This window comes from Mixophyes fleayi, chromosome 4, assembly GCF_038048845.1.
Source record: "Mixophyes fleayi isolate aMixFle1 chromosome 4, aMixFle1.hap1, whole genome shotgun sequence".
NCBI lineage: Eukaryota > Metazoa > Chordata > Amphibia > Anura > Limnodynastidae > Mixophyes > Mixophyes fleayi.
The window spans coordinates 2,493,823-2,521,214 of NC_134405.1; the positions used below are offsets into that span (position 1 = coordinate 2,493,823).

Sequence of the window (27,392 nt, forward strand, 5' to 3'; positions counted from 1 at the left end):
CCATGCTGCTTTCCCCCTTCTTTTTCACTCTGTGCCTCTCTTCCTATTTTTTTTTCACTCTGTGCCTCTCTTCCCCCTTTTTCCTCTCTGTGCCTCTCTCCCCCTTTTTCCTCTCTGTGCCTCTCTCCCCCTTTTCTTTCACTCTGTGCCTCTCTCCCCCTTTTTCCTCTCTGTGCCTCTCTCCCCCTTTTTCCTCTCTGTGCCTCTCTCCCCCTTTTTCCTCTCTGTGCCTCTCTCCCCCTTTTCTTTCACTCTGTGCCTCTCTCCCCCTTTTTCCTCTCTGTGCCTCTCTCCCCCTTTTTCCTCTCTGTGCCTCTCTCCCTCTTTTTCCTCTCTGTGCCTCTCTCCCCCTTTTTTTTCACTCTGTGCCTCTCCCCCTTTTTTCACTCTGTGCCTCTCTCCCACTTTTTTTTACTTTGTGCCTCTCTCCCCCTTTTTGTACTCTGTGTCTCTCTCCCACTTTTTTTTCCTCTGTGCCTCTCTCCCACTTTTTTTCACTCTGTGTCTCTCTCCCCCTTTTTCCTCTCTGTGCCCCTCTCCCCCTTTTTTTTTCACTCTGTGTCTCTCTCCCCCTTTTTTTTCCTCTGTGCCTCTCTCCCCCTTTTTTTTTCACTCTGTGCCTCTCTCCCCCATTTTTCCTCTGTGCCTCTCTCCCCCTTTTTTTTCACTCTGTGCCTCCCTCCCCTTCCTTATAGCACTGTCCCTTTCTGTTTTCCCCCCTTGCCTCTCAGCTTCTTTACTTACCTTTTGTTAGATTCTATCTTTTTTCTTTTCTTTTCTTCTCTTCTGTCGTCTCTTCTTTCTTCTTGCTGGGTCCTCTCTGCGGCGCTCCTCTCTGACTGTCGGGCGTGACTTGATGACATCACACCCGACAGTCAGTGTGAATGGAGCAGAGAGGAGAGGGGATGCCGGAGCCGCTATCACGTGAGTATGAAATTCTTTTTTTTTTCTTCCAGCTCCCCCCACCAAGGAATGAGACGGACCCCCCGCAGCCCCCCTTCCCCCCTCCCCAAGCGGAAAAAAAAAAAGGAAGATCACAGGGAAAAAAAAGAAAAATTTAAAATTAGTAGTGAGAGCCCAGCCCGGGCCCCTTGGCATGGCCGGGCCCGGGTAAAATGTAACCGCCCCACCCCCATCTCTGCGGCCCTGGTTACAGTGAAAAGAAATCTCTAATCAACGTGATTTAGGGTATCACAAATTACTGCAAATTTTGTTAAGTATAAATTTCATTTAAATCCATGCTTAAAGAACATCTCATATCCTGATGTTAATCTGTGAATGAAATATTATATATAATAATATATTAATATAATAACATATTGCAGTCTGTGCGGAGCCATCTGATCAGGGGACTGGCTTGCCAAGTCTAGTCTCTAAGACTGTAAATAAACTTGTACATTGAAATGTATCAGTGTGGTTCCATCTGACCTGATCACTGGTACGTTAAACCAGTGTGAACTGTCCTTGTTAGGACTACAGGCGCTAAATAAACATCACTTGCTTCAAGACCTGCTTGACAACTTCTTCAATGTTGAAATTCCTGTGACTTGCAGATTATACCCAACTCTAATCTGTTTCTGGCTGTTCTGAGATTTGGACCCAGCTTTTCCGGTACCACCGCTCTGCCCGCTACCCAGCAGCTCTGACCAGTGTGATAGGCCAGGGGGGATCCATCAGCAGCAACCCTGATCCATAGTAAGAGGTCAGGGGTACCAGCCCAGGTGCCCGGGGAGGGGGTACAGTAGCAGCGACAGTTACCCAGAAGGAACGCGGTTCTGGATGCTGTTAAGGAGTCCAGTGGTGACAGCAGTTTAAGTCCCTCCTACTGCAGTTAAAGGGCGCATTTGGTATAAAGAAAGGGAACGGTGGCAAAGTAAGCCCAGCCGGTTCCCAGCAGCAACAGACGGGGTGGCATAGGCAGGGCTGCCAAGAAGAATTCAGGGCCCGGGTACAACAAATTCATGGGGCCCCCCTCATAGTGAAGTAAGCCCCAAAATTTTTTTGCGCCGCCGTATAAGATTAGGTGTATGGTCATATATTCAGGGGCGTGGCTAGCCAAACGGCGGTGCAAAAATTTTGGGAGGTGTGGTCATGCATTTGGGGGCGTGGCAAACGTGCCATTGGGCGTGGCTAACATAAAAACCACTAGGCTCTCAATTCGCCGGAGCGTCACATATGTTCAAGCACTCCTGACTTTCAGGACATCTACCACCACAGGGTAGTATACAAACAATGCAGTGTGTACACAAACAGTTCAGTCTTGGCCTACACCTTACATTGGACACAACATTCACCAAAAATTGGTATTGTCCCTACTAGAATCACAACATTTCACACACTGTGCTGCTCTCTCCTACCTGTTCTTCTCACTTTCTCCACCTGTGGCTGCTGCTTTCTTTAGTTGTGGCCTGTCCGGATCCAGAAATGTTGAAGGACCTATTTTGAAAAAAAAATGGCTACATTTAGAAAATTACAGCCAGCCCCGGCGTTAAATCAATAGCACCCACGATTAATAATTAGGCCTTCCTCCAGCCCCAACATTAAAATAATACTATTCACATTTAATAAATAAACCTATTTCCCTTCCTGCAAACAGCCCCAGCAATACCTATTTCCCGCAACCATCACTGCCATTAAATAATTCATAGTCACATTTAATAAATAGACCTCATTCTCCCTAAACTCACCCCAAGATTCAATAGCCCCCAAACCACCCCATCTTAAATTAATAGTCCCTACTATTAAATTGCCTCACCATCACCCTACAAACAAAATAGCGCCCATTAATTAGCTGCCACCTACCTCACACACACTACATTGCAACAAGCCCCCTGTGCCATTACACACACAATACTGTGCCCCTTCATCACAACTACACTGTACCCCCTTATGCTCACACTGCGACCTCCATGCTGCTTTTCCCCCTTCTTTTTTACTTTGTGCCTCTCTCCCACTTTTTTTCCTCCTCTGTTCCTCTCTCCCACTTTTTTTTATTCCTCTGTGGCTCTCTCCTTTTTTTCCTCCTCTGTTCCTCTCTCCCCAATTTTTTTTTTATTCCTCTGTGGCTCTCTCCTTTTTTTCCCTCCTCTGTTCCTCTCTCCCACTTTTTTTTTTATTCCCCTGTGGCTCTCTCCTTTTTTTCCCTCCTCTGTTCCTCTCTCCCACTTTTTTTTTTATTCCCCTGTGGCTCTCTCCTTTTTTTCCCTCCTCTGTTCCTCTCTCCCACTTTTTTTCCCCTTCCCTGTTCCTCTCTCCCCAATTTTTTTTTATTCCTCTGTGGCTCTCTCCTTTTTTTCCTCCTCTGTTTCTCTGTCCCCTTTCTTTATAGTATTGTCCCTCCCTGTTTTCCTCCCCTAGCCTCTCCGTTTCTTTACTTACCTTTTGTCAACTTCTTTCTTTTCTTTTCTGCTCTTCTGTCTCCTCTCCTGTCTTCTTTCTTCCTGCTGGCTGCGGCGCTCCTCACTGACTGACAGGCGTGACTTGATGACGTCACGCCCGGCAGTCAGTGTGAATGGAGGAGAGGAGGGACACGGCGCCGCGCGATCACGTGAGTATTTTTTTTTTTTTAATTTATTCTTCCTCCCAGCTCCCAAGAAACCCAAGACCATCCCCCCCCCCGCGGGAAAAAAAAATATAAAAAGTTAAAAAAAAAGCGCAAGACAGAAAAATAATAAAAAAAAAAATTAATTAGCAGCGAGGGCCCGGCCCGGGCCCCCTGGCATGGTCGGGCCCGGGTAAACTGTACCCGCTCCCCCCCCCTCTCGGCGGCCCTGGGCATAGGTGGTCCATCCTGTCACAGTAAGGTTGTAGAGTTGATGCGGGCAGATTCTAACACATTCTTTTTGGTGTCACATATGTTGAGGTTCGGGCAACTCAAAATAACCACGTCAGGGCGCAGTTTATTACACCACATATTTTACACGAACCATTTGAACACAAAGCCGTCCAATTCTAAATGAGGCCCAAAATCCACATAAGGACAGATGTAGCACAAACACCAGCACAATGACATATGATAATTGTGGGTGTAGAAATGTAGAGGTCTGTTAGGTGATCTAGTAAATGTGGATGTAGAGTGATCGGGGTCAGTTGGCTGATCTGGTTAATGAGAACGTAAAATGATTGGGGTCAGTTGGCTGATCTGGTTAATGTGAATGTAGAGTGATTGGGGTCAGTTGGCTGATCTGGTTAATGTGAAAGTAGAGTGATTGGGGTCAGTTGGCTGATCTGGTTAATGTGAACGTAAAATGATTGGGGTCAGTTGGCTGATCTGGTTAATGTGAACGTAGAGTGATTGGGGTCAGTTGGCTGATCTGGTTAATGTGAATGTAGAGTGATTGGGGTCAGTTGGCTGATCTGGTTAATGTGAACGTAAAATGATTAGGGGTCAGTTGGCTGATCTGGTTAATGTGAACATAAAATGATTGTGGTCAGTTGGCTGATCTGGTTAATGTGAACATAGAGTGATTGGGGTCAGTTGGCTGATCTGGTTAATGTGAACGTAGAGTGATCGGGGTCAGTTGGCTGATCTGGTTAATGTGAACATAAAATGATTGGGGTCAGTTGGCTGATCTGGTTAATGTGAACGTAGAGTGATTGGGGTCAGTTGGCTGATCTGGTTAATGTGAACATAGAGTGATCGGGGTCAGTTGGCTGATCTGGTTAATGTGAACGTAAAATGATTGGGGTCAGTTGGCTGATCTGGTTAATGTGAACGTAGAGTGATCGGGGTCAGTTGGCTGATCTGGTTAATGTGAACATAAAGTGATCGGGGTCAGTTGGCTGATCTGGTTAATGTGAACATAGAGTGATCGGGGTCAGTTGAATGATCTGGTTAATGTGGACATGGAGTGATTGGGGTCAGTTGGCTGATCTGGTAAAGTTGGGTGTCCAGAGATCAGAGTACACAGCAGGTGATGTCTATTACAGAGCAGTGAAGGAAATATAACAATGCCATTCTTACATTTCTCCATCACGGAAAACTGGCTGATCTGAAAGATAAAGAGCAGTATTACTGAGTAATAACTACTGAGCATAAGGTATAATGTGTCCCTATTATACATAAATATAACTTGTTATCAACCAGGCACATATTCTATTAGAAACCTTTAACACTGTTTTATATTAGACTATTATTTAAGAAACATGTGAACTGATTAAATATTTCTCCCTTGAAGGAGACAAGTTGTCCGTGTTTAAGGTGGCTGAATCAGGGGATGGGAGGGGACAGGGGTTCTCCTCCTAACACTAAAATTACCTGTCTACAGCACAAATAAATTTTCCCTTTCCTGGCATCCAGATCAGCTTTATCCACCAAAGGTTCCCTTCCCCTCCTGATAACTGGAAGGTGCAGCCAGGCGAGATTATGAAGTCTTCTCCAATACCTTTCCAGCCACCTGGTGAGAAGTGTGGGGTGGAAGCTGAATAGGAAGTAGTGCCATAAAGGGGAGCAAGGAGCAGTAGCAGGATGGAGGATGAGGGAATTAGAGATAATAGGATGGATGGTTGGTTTATTGCATATAGATCAAGTGTTCTAGAGCAGGTGGTAAAGTGGAGAAGTGAGAATGTGGTTGGAAGAAGGGAGAAGATAGTTGTTGTGTGAGAGGGATTGAGGTAGTGGATGAGCACTAGAGGTTGCACAGCTCCGAGATACTGAGCTGATGTCTATGGACTTTGGCCAAAAAGGTGAATAATAAAATGCACAAGAGGGAGCACAGAGAGAAAAACTAAGCAGTAAATACTTCACCACTAAAAACACCAGGGCTGGACTTATTGTACAGATATTTTTTGGTAATTGTGGCAATAAAGTATTTTATTTATTGCCATGATAAGTTGTGTTAAAGGCGAAAGGAGCTAATTTGTGAATAGGGCTCATGTTTACTTATTGTTTCCCCAGAGTCCACGATAAAACTCAAGTCTGACACAAGCTGCAGTGGGGGAGTTTATGACTTTTTGTGCCCCCCAAATACAACCCAAAGACTTGGGACTTACTGCAATGGAATATTTGCATATTGACTGTAGGTTATATAAAGAGATTACACATATAAACGATACAGGTATTATAACGTGATCCACATAAATACAGGAAATGCTGTGGATGAAAAAAGAAAATTGCCTCACCCAAAGAGCTTACAGTCTATAGAATATAGGAGAAGAGAGATATATACTGAGAAATACTGCAACAATCACTCCCTGTGTAAGTTGTAATCTCAGCAGACCCTAGTGTTGACCATCTCTCTACATTATGGGGTACGACGTTGGGTGGAACACTATAAAACAAGCAGGACACTTACCTGCAGGAGATGTTGAAGACCAGGAGATCCTCCCTTATATTCCATGTTGCGTAGGGCAGGGTTGGGAGCAACCGGTGGATACATAATGGGTGGGGCACCTGGTGCAATAGAATCATAGCTGGGGGGTTCACCCTGGGGGGCTGTAGGAAATTGCACTGGTCCAGAATCTGTAAGAACAGCAGCAGAAACCACAGTGAATGGAACAGAAGATGCCTCCATAATGTGGAATACAGTGACTGGAAAGTCTCCAGGGCCTCCACCTCAGCGAAAAGTAAACTAGATATATACTGCGGATCCTTAAACTGTGATAGTTCCAGCATCAGATTGAGGTAAAAAGGGCCTATGGATTTCAAAAGATAGGAGAAGAACATGACTATTTAGGGCACTCTGTGATCTTTGTTTATTCACATTATTAAAACATTCTTTTTAGTACATTGATTAAAATAAATAAGGAAAAAATTATCCCATTATTGTCCTAAGTGTTACTAGTAGCGAAATAGTTAAAAACAAATTGGTGAAAGCAGGGCCGCCTTCAGCAATCATGGGGCCCAGTAAGGCCCCCCGTGTCCCCTTGTCCCCCGCCCCCATAAGCAACACATACTTACCTGGGGCCCTGCTGGTCTCCGCTACTCTGTCTTCAGCCTGGCTGTCACCGTGACAGCCAGGCACCAGGATGCGATCGCAGGGGTGGAGGAATCATTCCCCCTGCGATCATGTGATCTGCCTGTGACAGCCAGATCACGGTGACAGTCAGGCTGAAGACAGAGTAGCGGAGACCAGCGGGGCCCCAGGTAAGTCTGTGCTGCGCTGTTGTACCGGGCCCCCTGGTGAGCCCGGGCCCGGTACAACAGTACCCCCCGTACCCCCTGATGGCGGCCCTGGGTGAAAGTGATATACAGTGATACAAATTGTGTCAACAAAATGGCAACGCAGCCGCCAAGGCTCACTGTATTGACTAATTATTAATTAATCACAGTAGACCCTAGGGTTGACCATCTCTCTACATTATGGGGTACAATGTTAGGTGGAACACTATAAAACAAGGACTCTATCATTATCCTACTAATGTATTGTCAGCTCAGTAATTCACTGTTTGAACCACCACTAACATCCTCCTAGGTTGGGTGATCAATACTAGAGGCTGTGACGATATTAGCCTATAAATAACAGGTTTATGATAATTATATACAACTACTATTCCCTACTCAGGAGATTGTCTCTAAGCTAATAAGAGCCTAGGGCAGTAATGGGCATTCCTGTTGCTCTCTCACTATAATTAGTAAGTATACATAATACAAGGCTAGGTTTACATAACTGTGTGAATGTGCAAGACAGCTAAAAGGACATTAATACATTGGAATGAATAAGCCAAGGATATCAGCATATACTAACCTGGTTATATGCACACAGTGAGCCTTCACATTAACCAGATCAGACATTTTATTGACACAATTTGTATCATTGTAAATCACTTTCACCAATATTGTTTTTAACTAATTCGCTACTAGAATTACTCGGGACAATAATTGGATGATTTTTTCCATATTTATTTTAATCATTCTATTAAAGATAAAGTTTTAATAATGTGAATAAACATAGACCACAGAGTGCCCCAAATAGTCATGTTCTCCTCATTACACACAAAGGACCGGAGATGTAGTAAATGTTTATTCTCCAGGCAGTTACGTCTTTCTGGTACTAGGAGGTGGCACCGGACGTACATGTAACGGAGGAGAAGAGCGGCCCCAGATTGGTAATAAGGTGGAAGATTCGGAAAATGCAGCCAGCAGCAACTACAGGTACTGGCTGATGTCTCAGCTTGTGAACAACTGCTGAACAGCACCAATCTGATGGGACATTCTCTAAATCATCTCAAGTCTCAATGTCAGAAGAATCTGATCCCTCCCAGAATTTACAAGTAATATGGTAGAAAAACAATTGCAATACTGGAAAGAAATACACATATGCCCTGGACTGAAGAGCTTACACTCTACACAGTTACAAGGAAATAAAGATATATTATCATAAATAACAGCTCACCTTTTGAAGACATTTAGACAGAGACAGGATCACCTGTATGTACTTAGGAAACGTAGTAGTTCTGACACTGCAGAGGGTATGTCCTGAAACATGATATATGCAGAGTTACTATGGGGGGACCGAGGGTACTGGGAGTATATATAAAGATATACAGAACAATACAGGATATAGTGCAGGATTACTATGGAGGGACAGAGAGTACTGGGAGTATATATAAAGATATACAGAACAATACAGGATATAGTACAGGATTATTATGGAGGGACAGAGAGTACTAGGAGTATATATAAAGATATACAGAACAATACAGGATATAGTGCAGGATTACTATGGGGGGACAGAGTGTACTGGGAGTATATATAAAGATATACAGAACAATACAGGATATAGTACAGGATTACTATGGAGGGACAGAGAGTACTGGGAGTATATATAAAGATATACAGAACAATACAGGATATAGTACAGGATTACTATGGGGGGACAGAGAGTACTGGGAGTATATATAAAGATATACAGAACAATACAGGATATAGTGCAGGATTACTATGGGGGGACAGAGAGTACTGGGAGTATATATAAAGATATACAGAACAATACTGGATATAGTACAGGATTACTATGGAGGGACAGAGAGTACTGGGAGTATATATAAAGATATACAGAACAATACAGGATATAGTGCAGGATTACTATGGGGGGACAGAGAGTACTGGGAGTATATATAAAGATATACAGAACAATACAGGATATAGTACAGGATTACTATGGAGGGACAGAGAGTACTGGGAGTATATATAAAGATATACAGAACAATACAGGATATAGTGCAGGATTACTATGGAGGGACAGAGAGTACTGGGAGTATATATAAAGATATACAGAACAATACTGGATATAGTACAGGATTACTATGGAGGGACAGAGAGTACTGGGAGTATATATAAAGATATACAGAACAATACAGGATATAGTGCAGGATTACTATGGGGGGACAGAGAGTACTGGGAGTATATATAAAGATATACAGAACAATACAGGATATAGTGCAGGATTACTATGGAGAACAGAGGGTACTGGGAGTATATATAAAGATATACAGAACAATACAGGATATAGTGCAGGATTACTATGGAGGACAGAGAGTACTAGGAGTATATATATAAAGATATACAGAACAATAGAGTGATATAGTGCAGGTTTACTATGGAGGGACAGAGGGTACTGGGAGTTAGGGATGTGCACCGGCGACTTTTGAGGTCTCGTGTTTTGTGTTTTGGATCCGGATTTTTATTATTTTTGGGGTTCGGATTTGTCTCGCAAAACACTTGACGAAAGGTCTCGGTTCGGATTTAAGGTTTTGGATTCGGATTTTTTTTGGAAAAAACATAAAAAGTTTAAAAATCAAGTTTTTGGGCTTATTTTCACTCCTATGCTATTAGTAACCTCAATAACATTCAATAACAAGCATTTCCACTAATTTACAGTGTATTCTGAACACCTCACAATATAGTTATTAGTCCAAAACGTTGCAACGAGGTATCTTTCTGGACTGCGTAGAGGAGTGGGTCACCACAATATATATAATAAGAAAACCATCAACTTGTATGATTCGCACCAATAAATGTACCTGGACTGCGTAGAGGAGTGGGTCACCACAATATATATTAAAAACCCTGAACTTTTATGATTCGCACCAATAAATGTATCTGGACTGCGTAGAGGAGTTGGTCACCACAAAATATATTAAAAACCCTGAACTTTTATGATTCGCACCAATAAATGTATCTGGACTGCATAGAGGAGTGGGTCACCACAATATATATAATAAGAAAACCATCAACTTGTATGATTCGCACCAATAAATGTACCTGGACTGCGTAGAGGAGTGGGTCACCACAATATATATTAAAAACCCTGAACTTTTATGATTCGCACCAATAAATGTATCTGGACTGCGTAGAGGAGTGGGTCACCACAATATATATAATAAGAAAACCATCAACTTGTATGATTCGCACCAATAAATGTACCTGGACTGCGTAGAGGAGTGGGTCACCACAATATATATTAAAAACCCTGAACTTTTATGATTCGCACCAATTAATGTATCTGGACTGCGTAGAGGAGTGGGTCACCACAATATATATAATAAGAAAACCATCAACTTGTATGATTCGCACCAATAAATGTACCTGGACTGCGTAGAGGAGTGGGTCACCACAATATATATTAAAAACCCTGAACTTTTATGATTCGCACCAATAAATGTATCTGGACTGCGTAGAGGAGTTGGTCACCACAAAATATATTAAAAACCCTGAACTTTTATGATTCGCACCAATAAATGTATCTGGACTGCGTAGAGGAGTGGGTCACCACAATATATATAATAAGAAAACCATCAACTTGTATGATTCGCACCAATAAATGTACCTGGACTGCGTAGAGGAGTGGGTCACCACAATATATATTAAAAACAATGAACTTTTATGATTCGCACCAATAAATGTATCTGGACTGCGTAGAGGAGTGGGCACTGGGCACCACAATAAAATATATAAAAAACCTTCAACAGGTCTGCATTACACTGCACATACGGCTGCTCCTCCATCCTCTCCATCATATACATGTTGGAGTTTTAGCGTGTGACAACCTCTTGTTTTTGATAATGTCAGTGCATTTTGAATATTTTTCAATTTGCCCCACACCACTGAATGTACTTTATCTATGATACGCATCTATCTATCTTGACTGCGTAGTGTGGTGGCCCCGGTACACAATTTGGTACCGAGGCCACAATATAGTTAAAAAACCCTCCACGGGTCAGAATTCCACCAAAAAAGGGTATGGACTGCGTAGTGTGGTGGCCCCGGTACACAATTTGGTACCGAGGCCACAATATAATTAAAAAATTGGGCATCAACTGTCAACGTTGTTTAATATCTGATACACCTAAATATGGACTGCACAGTGGAGTGGCCCCGGTAGTAAATTTGGTGCCGGGGCCACAATACCTCCTCCAACTTCCAAGTGTAGTGTTTATAAAGACAGACAGCGTCGAAGTGTTATTAGTTGACTTTCTTAACCCTAAAATTGTCCCTGTTGCAAATATTCGTGCAATTTACAGTTACTTTTTTATTGAAAGACTCAAGCTTTCAAGTGTAGTGTTTATAAAATATAAACAACAATACAGTAGTTTTAGAGCACGTCAATACCTCTTTTTTTAAATTATGAAAGGGCATTTTACTTTTGGTTTAATTTCTTGAATTTGTTTAAATTTGGTTTTACTTTTTGAACATGGCAAACGACTGTTGATTGGTCATATAATGCAAAAAAAAAAGTTTCAAGATGGAATTGTCCTTGGGCCCTCACACCCACCCTTATGTTGTTGAAATAGGACATGCACACTTTAACAAACCAATCATTTCAGCGACAGGGTCTACCAAACAACTTTGGCTGAAATGATTGGTTTGTTTGGGCCCCCACACCAAAAAAGCTATTCATCTCTCCCTGTACAGACTAAACAGGCTCTACTGAGGCAAGATGTCCTCCTCATCCTCAACCTCTGATTCCTCTCCCCCTACAGTGTGTACTTCCTCCTCATCACACATTATCAATTCGTCCCCGCTGGACTCCACAACCACAGGTCCCTCTGTAGTATCTGGAGGGCAGTGCTGTACTTCATTGAGGAATTGATTATTCATTTTTATAAACATCATTTTTTCAACGTTATGAGGAAGCAACCTCCTTCGCCGCTCACTGACCAGGTTCCCCGCTGCACTAAAAACTCTTTCCGAGTACACACTGGAGGGGGGACAACTCAGGTAAAATAGAGCCAGTTTGTACAGGGGCTTCCAAACTGCCTTTTTTTCCTGCCAGTAACAATATGGACTGTCTGACATGTCTACTTGGATGGTGTCAGCAAAGTAATCATCCACAATTTTTTCTATTGTGACAGCATCCAATGCAGCGAGAGTAGACATGTCTGCAATGGTTGGCAGGTCCTTCAGTCCGGACCAGATGTTATCAGCATCCCCGCCAGTGCCTCTTTTGGGAAAACTGAGCTTTTTCCTCGCAGCCATAGATGTGGAAGAAAATGAGGGTGGAGCTGTTGGCATGTCACGGTCCTCTTCAGAGGACAATCTCCTGACCAGCAGGTCTTTGCACCGCTGTAGACTTGTGTCCGCCGGAAACAGAGACACAACATACGCTTTAAACCGAGGATCGAGCACGGTGGCCAGAATGTATTCCTCTGACTTTAAAAGAGTGACCACCCTCGGATCCTGGCAAAGTGTACGAAGGGCTACATCCACAAGAGCTACATGCTTGGTGTAATCGCAATGGCTTACCAGCTCCTCCCTCACTTTCTCCAGCTGCTTCTGCAACAGCCTGATCAGGGGAATGACCTGACTCAAGCTGGCAGTGTCGGAACTGACTTCTCGTGTGGCAAGTTCAAATGGCTGCAGAACCTTGCACAACACGGAAATCAGTCTCCACTGCGCTTGACTGAGGCGCATCCCCACTCCTTTGCCTATGTCGTAGGTGGCTGTGTAGGCCTGAATGGCCTTTTGCTGCTCCTCCATCCTCTGCAGCATATAGAGGGTGGAGTTCCAGCGCGTCACAACCTCTTGTTTGAGGTGATGGCAGGGCAGGTTCATGCTTTTTTGATGTGCCTCTAGTCTGCGGTAGGCACTGGCTGAATGCCGAAAGTGTCCAGCAATTTTGCGCGCCACCGCAAGCATTTCCTGCACACCCCTGTCACTCTTGAGGTAATGCTGCACCACCAAATTAATGGTGTGGGCAAAACATGGGACGTGCTGGAAATTGCCCATATTTAATGCCCGCACAATGTTACTGGCATTGTCTGACACCACAAATCCCCATGAGAGTCTAAGTGGGGTAAGCCACTGGGAGATAATTTCCCTCATTTTCTCTAATATGTTGTCAGCGTTGTGCCTCTTATTAAAGCCTGTAATACACAATGTTGCCTGCCTTTGCACGAGCAGCCATTTTGTAGTTGCTGCTACTGATGCAGCTGTTGCTGTTGCTGCGGAAGGGGATGCATCTACCCAGTGGGCTGTCACAGTCATATAGTCCTTCGTTTGCCCAGAACCACTTGTCCACATGTCCGTGGTTAAGTGGACAGTGGGTACAACCGCATTTTTTAGAGCACTGAGGACACTTGATCGTACTTCTCTGTACATTTTTGGTATCGCCTGCCTAGTGAAGTGGAATCTCGACGGGATTTGGTACCGGGGACACAATACCTCCATCAACCCTCTAAATCCCACTCCACTGATGGCGGACACCGGGCGCACGTCTAACACCAACATTGCAGTTACAGCCGCAGTTATACGCTTTGCTATAGGGTGACTACTATCGTATTTTGTGGTCATGGCAAACGACTGTTGGACGGTCAATTGTTTTGTGAAAGACTTAGCGGTCTTACGACTTCCCCTCTGGGAAGATGACCGACTAACAGCAGCAACAGCAGCAGTGGCAGTAGTAGGCGTACCGCTGCAGGATTCCTCGGATGAATCCCGTATTGAGGAGGACTCAGTCTGGCTGCTGACTTGGGCTGCAGGACTGAATCTGATGGAGATTGTGGAGGAAGTTGACGAGGAGGGTGTTGCTGGTGTGTATCCAACTGGACCACGGGATTTAGGTGTCCCTGTACCGATGAGGGTCCTAGCCCCAGTTCCTGAACTAACCACTGAACTATGAAGGTTATTCAGGTGACGTATAAGGGAGGATGTTCCTAGGTGGGCAAGATCCTTACCCCTGCTTATTTGAGCTTTACATAAGCTACATATGGCTATACATTGGTTGTCTGGATTTGGATAAAAATAACTATAGACCGAAGAGGTGCATTTTTTGGTCTTCTGACCAGGCATGACGATGGGCTTTTTCATCCCATGGACATCAGCTGTTTCCCCCCCTGGTGCCTCATTTACAATAACCACATCACCATCCTCATCATCAATTTCCTCCACAGCGCCAGCTACATCATCAATAGCCTCCTTCCGAGCCACCTCTTCCCGTACAGTGATGGGAAGGTCAGGCTTGACAACCACCAACATCCTTGGACTCGCCTTGTGGATTTCTGATAATTTCTCTTTAGAAGGCAGAGTTGTTTGCTGTTTTGTTGCTGACAGCATAACTCTCTTCAATTTTTTGTAGGGGGGGGGAAGGAGGAGGAGGGCTAAGATCCGTGGGTGAAGCTGAACCACTAGTCATGAACACGGGCCAGGGCCTAAGCCGTTCCTTGCCACTCCGTGTCGTAAATGGCATATTGGCAACTTTACGTTTCTCCTCAGATGATTTTAAGTTTCTCTTTTTGCTACTTTTTCTTAACTTGGGCTTTTTGGATTTTACATGCCCGGTACTACGAGATTGGGCATCGGGCTTGGAAGACGACGTTGATGGCATTTCATCGTCTATGTCATGACTAGTGGCAGCAGCTTCAGCATTAGGAGGAAGTGGGTCTTGATCTTTCCCTACTTTATCCTCCAAATTTTTGGTCTCCATTATATGTAGCACAAGATACTGCAGAATGTGTGAACTTGGTAATATTGCAGTACCAATGGACTTATACTGCTGGATTGGTTTTGCAAATTTGGTTATAATTATATATTTTTTTTTTAATTTTTAATTTTTTATTTTTTTTTACTTTTTTTTTATTTTTTAAAAACTTGGGAATAATGGGGAAATAACTATGCCCTTAGAAGCACAGAGCACAGGACACAGCACCACTGGACTGAACAGGACACGGCACAGGACCCAGCAGCACTACGGAACTCAGCAGGACAGAGCACAGGACACAGCACCACTGGACTGATACTGCAGAATGTGTGAACTTTGTAATATTGCAGTACCAATGGACTTTTACTGCTGAATGTGTGAACTTGGTAATATTGCAGTACCAATGGGCTTATACTGCAGGATTGGTTGTGCAAATTTTGTGGTAATTAAAAAAAATTAAATTAGTTTTTGGTATTTTTTTAAATAACTTTTTTTTATTTTTTTAAACACAGGGGAATATTGGGGAAATAACTATGCCCTTAGAAGCACAGAGCACAGGACACAGCACCACTGGACTGAACAGGACACAGCACAGGACCCAGCAGCACCACTGACCTCAGAAGGACAGAGCACAGCACACAGCACCACTGGACTGATACTGCAGAACACAGCACAGCACAGCACAGCACAGAACTAAACAGCACAGCACAGAACTAAACAGCACAGCACGAGATCTACCAGGACAGAGGACCACCTAACACACCCTCACTCTACCCTGATCAATGCCCGAGTGAAGATGGCGGCGACTAGCGGGGAATTTATAGGATCCGAGTATCGCGAGATCCGACAACGGGATTATGAGTCAGAGCCTCAGTTTCAGATTTGAATTTGGCGCCAATACCCGGATATGTCTCGGATCCGACTCGGATCGGCAACGTTCGGATGGGCTCGGATTTCAGAAATCCGAGTGCGCTCATCTCTACTGGGAGTATATATAAAGATATACAGAACAATACAGGATATAGTGCAGGATTACTATGAAGGGACAGAGAGTACTAGGAGTATATATAAAGATATACAGAACAATACAGGATATAGTGCAGGATTACTATAGAGGGACAGAGAGTACTGGGAGTATATATAAAGATATACAGAACAATAAATGATAAAGTGCAGGATTACTATGGAGGGACAGAGAGTACTAGGAGTATATATAAAGATATACAGAACAATACGGAATATAGTACAGGATTACTATGGAGGTACAGAGAGTACTAGGAGTATATGTAAAGATATACAGAACAATACAGGATATAGTGCAGGATTACTATGGAGGGACAGAGAGTCCTGGGAGTATATATAAAGATATACAGAACAATACAAGATATAGTGCAGGATTACTATGGAGGGACAGAGAGTACTAGGAGTATATATAAAGATATACAGAACAATACAGGATATAGTGCAGGATTACTATAGAGGGACAGAGAGTACTGGAAGTATATATAAAGATATACAGAACAATACAGGCTATAGTGCAGGATTACTATGGAGGGACAGAGAGTACTGGGAGTATATATAAAGATATACAGAACAATACAGGATATAGTACAGGATTACTATGGAGGGACAGAGAGTACTGGGAGTATATATAAAGATATACAGAACAATACGGGATATAGTACAGGATTACTATGGAGGGACAGAGAGTACTAGTAGTATATATAAAGATATACAGAACAATACAGGGCAATTAAATACATTAAACAGTTTCAGGGCCGGTGCTAGCTCCCCCTCCCGGAAAAAAATATATGTGCGCCCTCCTCTATTATAAATTATTTGTTTATTCAATAATACTTTATCTTTTAAAACAAATCATATTATACACTTTAATAAAGAGAGTAATGCAATTAAATACATTAAACAGCAAACAGCTTTATGAATAATTTAAATTAAAAATATGTGTTCTTTGTAATAAGATTTAGAATTTTTGGAAAATTAGTCTGGCTGTGCCCTCTCCTTCATCACACTGTGCACCCAATTTTCACATGGTGCACCCCCTTTTCACACGCTGCTCCCCTCTCCTCCACCACACAATGCCCCCAGTCTTCCACCACAAGCTGCCCCACTCTTTCATCACACGCTGCTCCCCACTCCTCCACCACACACTGCCCCCACTCCTCCACCACACACTGCCCCCACTATTCCATCAAACACTGCCCCCCCTCTCCTTCACCACATGCTGCCCCCACTCATCCATCACACGCTGCCCCCCCTCTACTCCACCACAGGCTGCCCCAACACGTCCATTACACGCTGCCCCCTCTCCTCCACCACACGCTGTCCCCTCTCCTCCACCACACGCTGCTCCACTCTCCTCCACCACATGTTACCGCCTCCCCTCCATTACACATTGCCCCCTCTCCTCCACCACAGGTTGTCCCCCTCTCCTCCATCAAATGCTGCCCCCTCTCCTCCACCATATGCTGCCCCCCTCTCCTCCACCACATGTTGCCTTCTCCCCTCCACCCTACACTGCCCCCTCTCCTCCACCACACATTGCTCCCTCCCCTCCACCCTAAGCTGCCCCCTCTCCTCCACCACACGCTGCCCCCCTTTGCTCCACCCCACGTTGCCCCCTTCCCTCCACCACACGCTGCCCCCTCTCCTCCACCACACATTGCCCCCTCTCCTCCATCAAATGCTGCCCTCTCTTCTCCACCACACGCTGCCCCCTCTCCTCCACCACATGTTGCCCCCCTCTCCTCCATCAAACATTGCCCCCTGTCCTTCACCACACCCTGCCCCCCTCTCCTCCACCACACTTTGCCCCCTCCCCTCCACCACACGCTGCCCCCTCTCCTCCAAGACACGTTATCCCCTCTCTCCTTCATCACACACTGCCCCCTCTCCTCCACCACACGCTGCCGCCTCTCCTCCATCAAATGCTGCCCCCTCTCCTCCACCACATGCTTCCCCCCTCTCCTCCACCACATGTTGCCTTCTCCCCTCCACTCTAAGCTGCCCCCTCTCCTCCACCACATGTTGCCCCCCTCTCTTCCATCATATGCTTCCCCTCTCCACCACACGCTGCCCCCACTCTTCCATCACACGCTGCCCCCCCTCCCCTCCACCACAGCTTACCCCCACTCGTCCATCACATGCTGCCCCCTCTCCTCCACCACACGCTGTCCCCTCTCCTCCACCACACTCTGTCCCCTCTCCTCCACCACACGCTGCCCCCCTCTCCTCCACCACACGCTGCCCCCTCTCCTCCACCACATGTTGCCCCCCTCTCCTCCATCAAACATTGCCCCCTGTCCTTCACCACACCCTGCCCCCCTCCCCTCCAAGACACGTTGCCCCCCTCTCCTCCATCAAATGCTGCCCCCTCTCCTCCACCACATGCTTTCCCCCCCTCTCCTCCACCACATGTTGCCTTCTCCCTCCACCCTAAGCTGCCCCTCTCCTCCACCACATGTTGCCCCCCTCTCTTCCATCACACGCTGCCCCCTCTCCCACCACACGCTGCCCCCACTCTTCCATCACACGCTGCCCCCCTCCCCTCCACCACAGCCTACCCCCACTCGTCCATCACATGCTGCCCCCTCTCCTCCACCACACGCTGTCCCCTCTCCTCCACCACACTCTGTCCCCTCTCCTCCACCACACGCTGCCCCCCTCTCCTCCACCACACGCTGCCCCCTCTCCTCCACCACATGCCCCCCTCTCCTCCACCACATGTTGCTCCCCTCTCCTCCATCAAACGTTGCCCCCTGTCCTTCACCACACCCTGCCCCCCTCTCCTCCACCACACTTTGCCCCCTCCCCTCCACCACACGCTGCCCCCTCTGCTCCACCACACACTGTCTCCCTCTCCTGTACTATCTACTCTCTCCCCTCTCTGGTTTACTTTGTCTCCCCTCTTTGTTCTTCTCCATCGCTTACCAGTTGTCTCTATTCTCCCCCATGCTACCTCTGGTTCCATCTCCTTTTTGCCCCTCCATGGCTCACACTCCTCTCCCCCTCTCTTCTTTTCTTTACTTCCAGATCTCTCTTCTACCATTTCACTAGCTTTTTTTATGTCTCCCTCTCCCTCTGGTTTTCACTCCTCTCCACTTCTCTGGTGTTCTCTCCTGCCAGTTCTCTCTCCTCTCTCTCTCTCCCTCTCCCATTCCCTCACCGCTCCCATTCTCTCACCTCTCCCACTCTTATTCTGTCTCTCTCTGGTTTTCACTCCTCTCCACTTCTCTGCTGTTCTCTACTGCCAGTTCTCTCTCTCTCTCTCTCTCCTCTCTCTCTCTCTCCCTCTCCCTCTCCCATCCCCTCACCTCTCCCACTTTTAGTCTCGCTCTGGTACTCACTACTCTCCCCTTCTCTTTTTCTCTTCTATCAGCTCTCTGATTATCTCTTCTCTCCCACCCCTGGTTCTCTATTCTATAACCCCCAATTCCTTCTTCTCTCCTAACTCCCATTTCTGATCTTCTTTATTATCACCCTCTCTCATTTTCTCCTCACTTTACAGTTTTCTGTTTTCTCCCTGCTCTGGTTCTCACTTTTTCTCTGGTTCTCTTTTCTCTCCTCTCCCCTTTCTTGTTTCCTCTACCTCCAGTTGTCCTCATTTCTCTCCTCCTTCTGGTTTTTTCATTACCAATGTGATTTTCTCTCCTCTCTCACCCTCTTATTCTCTCTTATTTAACCTTCTGATCCACTCACTGGTTCTCTCTTCTCTTTCTCTCACTGGTCCTTTCTTTCTGTCCACCTCTTCTGTACTCTCTATTATCTCTCCTTTCTGGTTTTCATTCTCCCTCCCCTGTCTGTTTCTCTCCTTCACTTTTCAGCTTTGTCTCCTCTCCCTCAATCTAGTCACCTCTAGTCTCCCTCTCTGGTTCTCTCTCTTCTCTGCCCTTCTATGGTATTTTCTTCTGTCCTCCCTCTTGTTCTCCTCTCTTCTTCCCCTTTCTGGTTCTCTTTCCTCTCACCTGAATCCTGTTCTCTCTCGTCACTCTAGTTCTTCCTTCTTTCCCTCCTTTGATTCTCTGGCATATCTCCTACCCTTGTTGTTCTATATCCCCCCCATATGGTTATCTCTCCTCTTCCCCTCTCTGGTACTCACCATATTTCTTCTTCCCCCTACTATTTCTCTCCACCTCTCTGCTACTCTCTCCTCTTCCCCCTTTCTGATTCTCCCTTCCCATCCTGGTCATCTCTCCTCTCTCTATTGAGGAAAGAGCAACCTATTTCCACTCCTCCATATTGGCTGCTTTGTGTGACCCCATACTGGAGCTTGTAAGGAGGTGGATTCAGGTGGCACAAGATTATGCACACATGGTAATAAGAATAACGAGCAAAGTCTAATAAGTATTAATGTAGCTTTTTTTTATTAGAAAATGTCAACGGACAGTATATATAAAGATATACAGAACAATACATGATATAGTACAGGATTACTATGGAGGGACAGAGAGTACTAGGAGTATATATAAAGATATACAGAACAATACAGGATATAGTACAGGATTACTATGGAGGGACAGAGAGTACTGGGAGTATATATAAAGATATACAGAACAATACAGGATATAGTACAGGATTACTATGGAGGGACAGAGAGTACTGGGAGTATATATAAAGATATACAGAACAATACAGGATATAGTACAGGATTACTATGGAGGGACAGAGAGTACTAGGAGTATATATAAAGATATCAGAACAATACAGGATATAGTGCAGGATTACTATGGAGGGACAGAGAGTACTGGGAGTATATATAAAGATACACAGAACAATACAGGATATAGTACAGGATTACTATGCAGGGACAGAGGGTACTGGGAGTATATATAAAGATACACAGAACAATACAGGATATAGTTGCAGGATTACTATGGAGGGACAGAGAGTACTGGGAGTATATATAAAGATATACAGAACAATACATGATATAGTACAGGATTACTATGGAGGGACAGAGAGTACTGGGAGTATATATAAAGATATACAGAACAATACAAGGATATAGTACAGGATTATTATGGAGGGACAGAGGAGTACTAGGAGTATATATAAGATACACAGAACAATACAGGATATAGTACAGGATTACTATGCAGGGACAGAGGGTACTGGGAGTATATATAAAGATACACAGAACAATACAGGATATAGTGCAGGATTACTATGGAGGGACAGAGAGTACTGGGAGTATATATAAAGATATACAGAACAATACATGATATAGGTACAGGATTACTATGGAGGGACAGAGAGTACTGGGAGTATATATAAAGATATACAGAACAATACAGGATATAGTACAGGATTACTATGGAGGGATAGAGAGTACTAGGAGTATATAAAAGATATACAGAACAATACAGGATATAGTACAGGATTACTATGGAGGGACAGAGAGTACTGGGAGTATATATAAAGATATACAGAACAATACATGATAGTAGTAACAGGATTACTATGGAGGACAGAGGGTACTGGGAGTATATATAAAGATACAGAATAATACAGGATATAGTACAGGATTACTATGGAGGGACAGAGAGTACTGGGAGTATATATAAAGATATACAGAACAATACAGGATATAGTGCAGGATACTATGGAGGGACAGAGAGTACTGGGAGTATATATAAAAGATATACAGAACAATACAGATATAGTGCAGGATTACTATGGAGGGACAGAGAGTACTGGGAGTATATATAAAGATATACAGAACAATACATGGATATAGTGCAGGATTACTATGGAGGGACAGAGGAGTACTGGGAGTATATATAAAGATATACAGAACAATACAGGATATAGTGCAGGATTACTATGGAGGGACAGAGAGTACTGGGAGTATATATAAAGATATACAGAACAATACAGGATATAGTGCAGGATTACTATGGAGGGACAGAGATACTGGGAGTATATATAAAGATATACAGAACAATACAGGATTATAGTACAGGATTACTATGGAGGGACAGAGAGTACTAGGAGTATATATAAAGATATACAGAACAATACAGGATATAGTACAGGATTACTATGGAGGGACAGAGAGTACTGGGAGTATATATAAAGATATACAGAACAATACATGGATATAGTGCAGGATTACTATGGAGGGACAGAGAGTACTGGGAGTATATATAAAGATATACAGAACAATACAGGATATAGTACAGGATTACTATGGAGGGATAGAGAGTACTAGGAGTATATATAAAGATATACAGAACAATACCTGGATATAGTACAGGATTACTATGGAGGGACAGAGAGTACTGGGAGTATATATAAAGATATACAGAACAATACAGGATATAGTACAGGATTACTATGGAGGGATAGAGAGTACTAGGAGTATATATAAAGATATACAGAACAATACCTGGATATAGTACAGTATTACTATGGAGGGACAGAGGGTACTGGGAGTATATATAAAGATACAGAATAATACAGGATATAGTGCAGGATTACTATGGAGGGACAGAAAGTACTGGGAGTATATATAAAGATATACAGAACAATACAGGATATAGTGCAGGATTACTATGGAGGGACAGAGAGTACTGGGAGTATATATAAAGATATACAGAACAATACATGGATATAGTGCAGGATTACTATGGAGGGACAGAGAGTACTGGGAGTATATATAAAGATATACAGAACAATACAGGATATAGTGCAGGATTACTATGGGGGGGACAGAGAGTACTAGGAGTATATATAAAGATATACAGAACAATACAGGATATAGTACAGGATTACTATGGAGGGACAGAGAGTACTAGGAGTATATATAAAGATATACAGAACAATACAGGATATAGTGCAGGATTACTATGGAGGGACAGAGAGTACTGGGAGTATATATAAAGATATACAGAACAATACAGGATATACTGCAGGATTACTATGGAGGGACAGAGAGTACTGGGAGTATATATAAAGATATACAGAACACTACAGGATATAGTGCAGGATTACTATGGAGGGACAGAGAGTACTAGGAGTATATATAAAGATATACAGAACAATACAGGATATAGTGCAGGGTTACTATGGAGGGACAGAGAGTACTGGGAGTATATATAAAGATATACAGAACAATACAGGATATAGTGCAGGATTACTATGGAGGGACAGAGAGTACTGGGAGTATATATAAAGATATACAGAACAATACAGGATATAGTACAGGATTACTATGGAGGCACAGAGAGTACTGGGAGTATATATAAAGATATACAGAACAATACAGGATATAGTGCAGGATTACTATGGATGGACAGAGAGTACTGGGAGTATATATAAAGATATACAGAACAATACAGGATATAGTACAGGATTACTATGGAGGGACAGAGAGTACTGGGAGTATATATAAAGATATACAGAACAATACAGGATATAGTGCAGGATTACTATGGAAGGACAGAGAGTACTGGGAGTATATATAAAGATATACAGAACAATACAGGATATAGTGCAGGATTACTATGGAGGGACAGAGAGTACTGGGAGTATATATAAAGATATACAGAACAATACAGGATATAGTGCAGGATTACTATGGAGGGACAGAGAGTACTGGGAGTATATATAAAGATATACAGAACAATACAGGATATAGTGCAGGATTACTATGGAGGGACAGAGAGTACTGGGAGTATATATAAAGATATACAGAACAATACATGGATATAGTACAGGATTACTATGGAGGGACAGAGAGTACTGGGAGTATATATAAAGATATACAGAACAATACAGGGATATAGTACAGGATTACTATGGAGGGACAGAGAGTACTAGGAGTATATATAAAGATATACAGAATAATACAGGGATATAGTACAGGATTACTATGGAGGGACAGAGGGTACTGGGAGTATATATAAAGATATACAGAATAATACAGGGATATAGTACAGGGTTACTATGGAGGGACAGAGAGTACTAGGAGTATATATAAAGATATACAGAACAATACAGGATATAGTACAGGATTACTATGGAGGGACAGAGGGTACTGGGAGTATATATAAAGATATACAGAACAATACAGGATATAGTACAGGATTACTATGGAGGGATAGAGAGTACAGGGAGTATATATAAAGATATACAGAACAATACATGGATATAGTGCAGGATTACTATGGAGGGACAGAGAGTACTGGGAGTATATATAAAGATATACAGAACAATACAGGATATAGTACAGGATTACTATGGAGGGACAGAGAGTACTAGGAGTATATATAAAGATATACAGAACAATACAGGATATAGTGCAGGATTACTATGGAGGGACAGAGAGTACAGGGAGTATATATAAAGATATACAGAACAATATATGGATATAGTGCAGGATTACTATGGAGGGACAGAGAGTACTGGGAGTATATATAAAGATATGCAGAACAATACAGGATATAGTACAGGGTTACTATGGAGGGACAGAGAGTACTAGGAGTATATATAAAGATATACAGAACAATACAGGATATAGTGCAGGATTACTATGGAGGGACAGAGAGTACTGGGAGTATATATAAAGATATACAGAACAATACATGGATATAGTACAGGATTACTATGGAGGGACAGAGAGTACTGGGAGTATATATAAAGATATACAGAACAATACTGGATATAGTACAGGATTACTATGGAGGGACAGAGAGTACTGGGAGTATATATAAAGATATACAGAACAATACAGGATATAGTACAGGATTACTATGGAGGGACAGAGAGTACTGGGAGTATATATAAAGATATACAGAACAATACATGGATATAGTACAGGATTACTATGGAGGGACAGAGAGTACTGGGAGTATATATAAAGATATACAGAACAATACAGGATATAGTACAGGATTACTATGGAGGGACAGAGAGTACTAGGAGTATATATAAAGATATACAGAACAATACAGGATATAGTACAGGGTTACTATGGAGGGACAGAGTGTACTGGGAGTATATATAAAGATATACAGAATAATACATGATATAGTACAGGATTATTATGGAGGGACAGAGAGTAATAGGAGTATATATAAAGATATACAGAACAATACAGGATATAGTACAGGATTACTATGGAGGGACAGAGAGTACAAGGAGTATATATAAAGATATACAGAACAATACAGGATATAGTACAGGATTACTATGGAGGGACAGAGAGTACTAGGAGTATATATAAAGATATACAGAACAATACAGGATATAGTACAGGATTACTATGGAGGGACAGAGAGTACTAGGAGTATATATAAAGATATACAGAACAATACAGGATATAGTGCAGGATTACTATGGAGGGACAGAGAGTACTAGGAGTATATATAAAGATATACAGAACAATACAGGATATAGTACAGGATTACTATGGAGGGACAGAGAGTACTAGGAGTATATATAAAGATATACAGAACAATACATGGATATAGTACAGGATTACTATGGAGGGACAGAGAGTACTAGGAGTATATATAAAGATATACAGAACAATACAGGATATAGTACAGGATTACTATGGAGGGACAGAGAGTACTGGGAGTATATATAAAGATATACAGAACAGTACAGGATATAGTACAGGATTACTATGGAGGGACAGAGAGTACTAGGAGTATATATAAAGATATACAGAACAATACTGGATATAGTACAGGATTACTATGGAGGGACAGAGAGTACTAGGAGTATATATAAAGATATACAGAACAATACAGGATAAAGTGCAGGGTTACTATGGAGGGACAGAGAGTACTGGGAGTATATATAAAGATATACAGAACAATACTGGATATAGTACAGGATTACTATGGAGGGACAGAGAGTACTAGGAGTATATATAAAGATATACAGAACAGTACAGGATATAGTACAGGATTACTATGGAGGGACAGAGAGTACTAGGAGTATATATAAAGATATACAGAACAATACAGGATATAGTACAGGATTACTATGGAGAGACAGAGAGTACTGGGAGTATATATAAAGATATACAGAACAATACATGATATAGTACAGGATTACTATGGAGGGACAGAGAGTACTGGGAGTATATATAAAGATATACAGAACAATACAGGGATATAGTGCAGGATTACTATGGAGGGACAGAGAGTACTGGGAGTATATATAAAGATATACAGAACAATACATGGATATAGTACAGGATTACTATGGAGGGACAGAGGGTACTAGGAGTATATATAAAGATATACAGAACAATACAGGATATAGTACAGGATTACTATGGAGGGACAGAGAGTACTGGGAGTATATATAAAGATATACAGAACAATACAGGATATAGTACAGGATTACTATGGAGGGACAGAGAGTACTAGGAGTATATATAAAGATATACAGAACAATACAGGATATAGTGCAGGATTACTATGGAGGGACAGAGAGTACTGGGAGTATATATAAAGATATACAGAACAATACAGGATATAGTACAGGATTACTATGGAGGGACAGAGAGTACTAGAAGTATATATAAAGATATACAGAACAATACAGGATATAGTACAGGATTACTATGGAGGGACTGAGAGTACTGGGAGTATATATAAAGATATACAGAACAATACTGGATATAGTGCAGGATTACTATAGAGGGACAGAGAGTACTAGGAGTATATATAAAGATATACAGAACAATACTGGATATAGTGCAGGATTACTATGGAGGGACAGAGAGTACTAGGAGTATATATAAAGATATACAGAACAATACAGGATATAGTACAGGATTACTATGGAGGGACAGAGAGTACTAGAAGTATATATAAAGATATACAGAACAATACATGGATATAGTACAGGATTACTATGGAGGGACAGAGAGTACTAGGAGTATATATAAAGATATACAGAACAATACAGGATATAGTGCAGGATTACTATGGAGGGACAGAGAGTACTGGGAGTATATATAAAGATATACAGAACAATACAGGATATAGTGCAGGATTACTATGGGAGGGGACAGAGAGTACTGGGAGTATATATAAAGATATACAGAACAATACAGGATATAGTGCAGGATTACTATGGAGGGACATGAGAGTACTGGAGTTATGATATAAAGATATACAGAACAATACATGGATACTAGTGCAGGATTACTATGGAAGGGACAGAGAGTACTGGGAGTATATATAAAGATATACAGAACAATACAGGATATAGTGCAGGATTACTATGGAGGGACAGAGAGTACTGGGAGTATATATAAAGATATACAGAACAATACAGGATATAGTGCAGGATTACTATGGAGGGACAGAGAGTACTGGAGTATATATAAAGATATACAGAACAATACAGGATATAGTACAGGATTACTATGGAGGGACAGAGAGTACTAGGAGTATATATAAAGATATACAGAACAATACAGGATATAGTACAGGATTACTATGGAGGGACAGAGAGTACTGGGAGTATATATAAAGATATACAGAACAATAC

The 27,392-nt window shown here is 42.8% G+C and overlaps 1 protein-coding gene across 1 annotated transcript in view; it reads right to left on the reverse strand.

The window, feature by feature from the left end:
* Positions 1 to 27,392, reverse strand: part of LOC142150935 (phospholipid scramblase 2-like) — a 116,267-nt gene that overhangs the window by 70,605 nt on the left and 18,270 nt on the right. Inside the window, exons 2-4 of the mRNA XM_075206135.1 lie at positions 8,334 to 8,416; positions 6,294 to 6,460; positions 4,964 to 4,991 (exon numbers count right to left, since the gene is read on the reverse strand). Of these exons, the coding sequence (XP_075062236.1) occupies positions 4,964 to 4,991; positions 6,294 to 6,460; positions 8,334 to 8,346 (208 nt within the window). The 5' untranslated portion in view covers positions 8,347 to 8,416. The remainder of the gene's footprint in view (positions 1 to 4,963; positions 4,992 to 6,293; positions 6,461 to 8,333; positions 8,417 to 27,392) is intronic.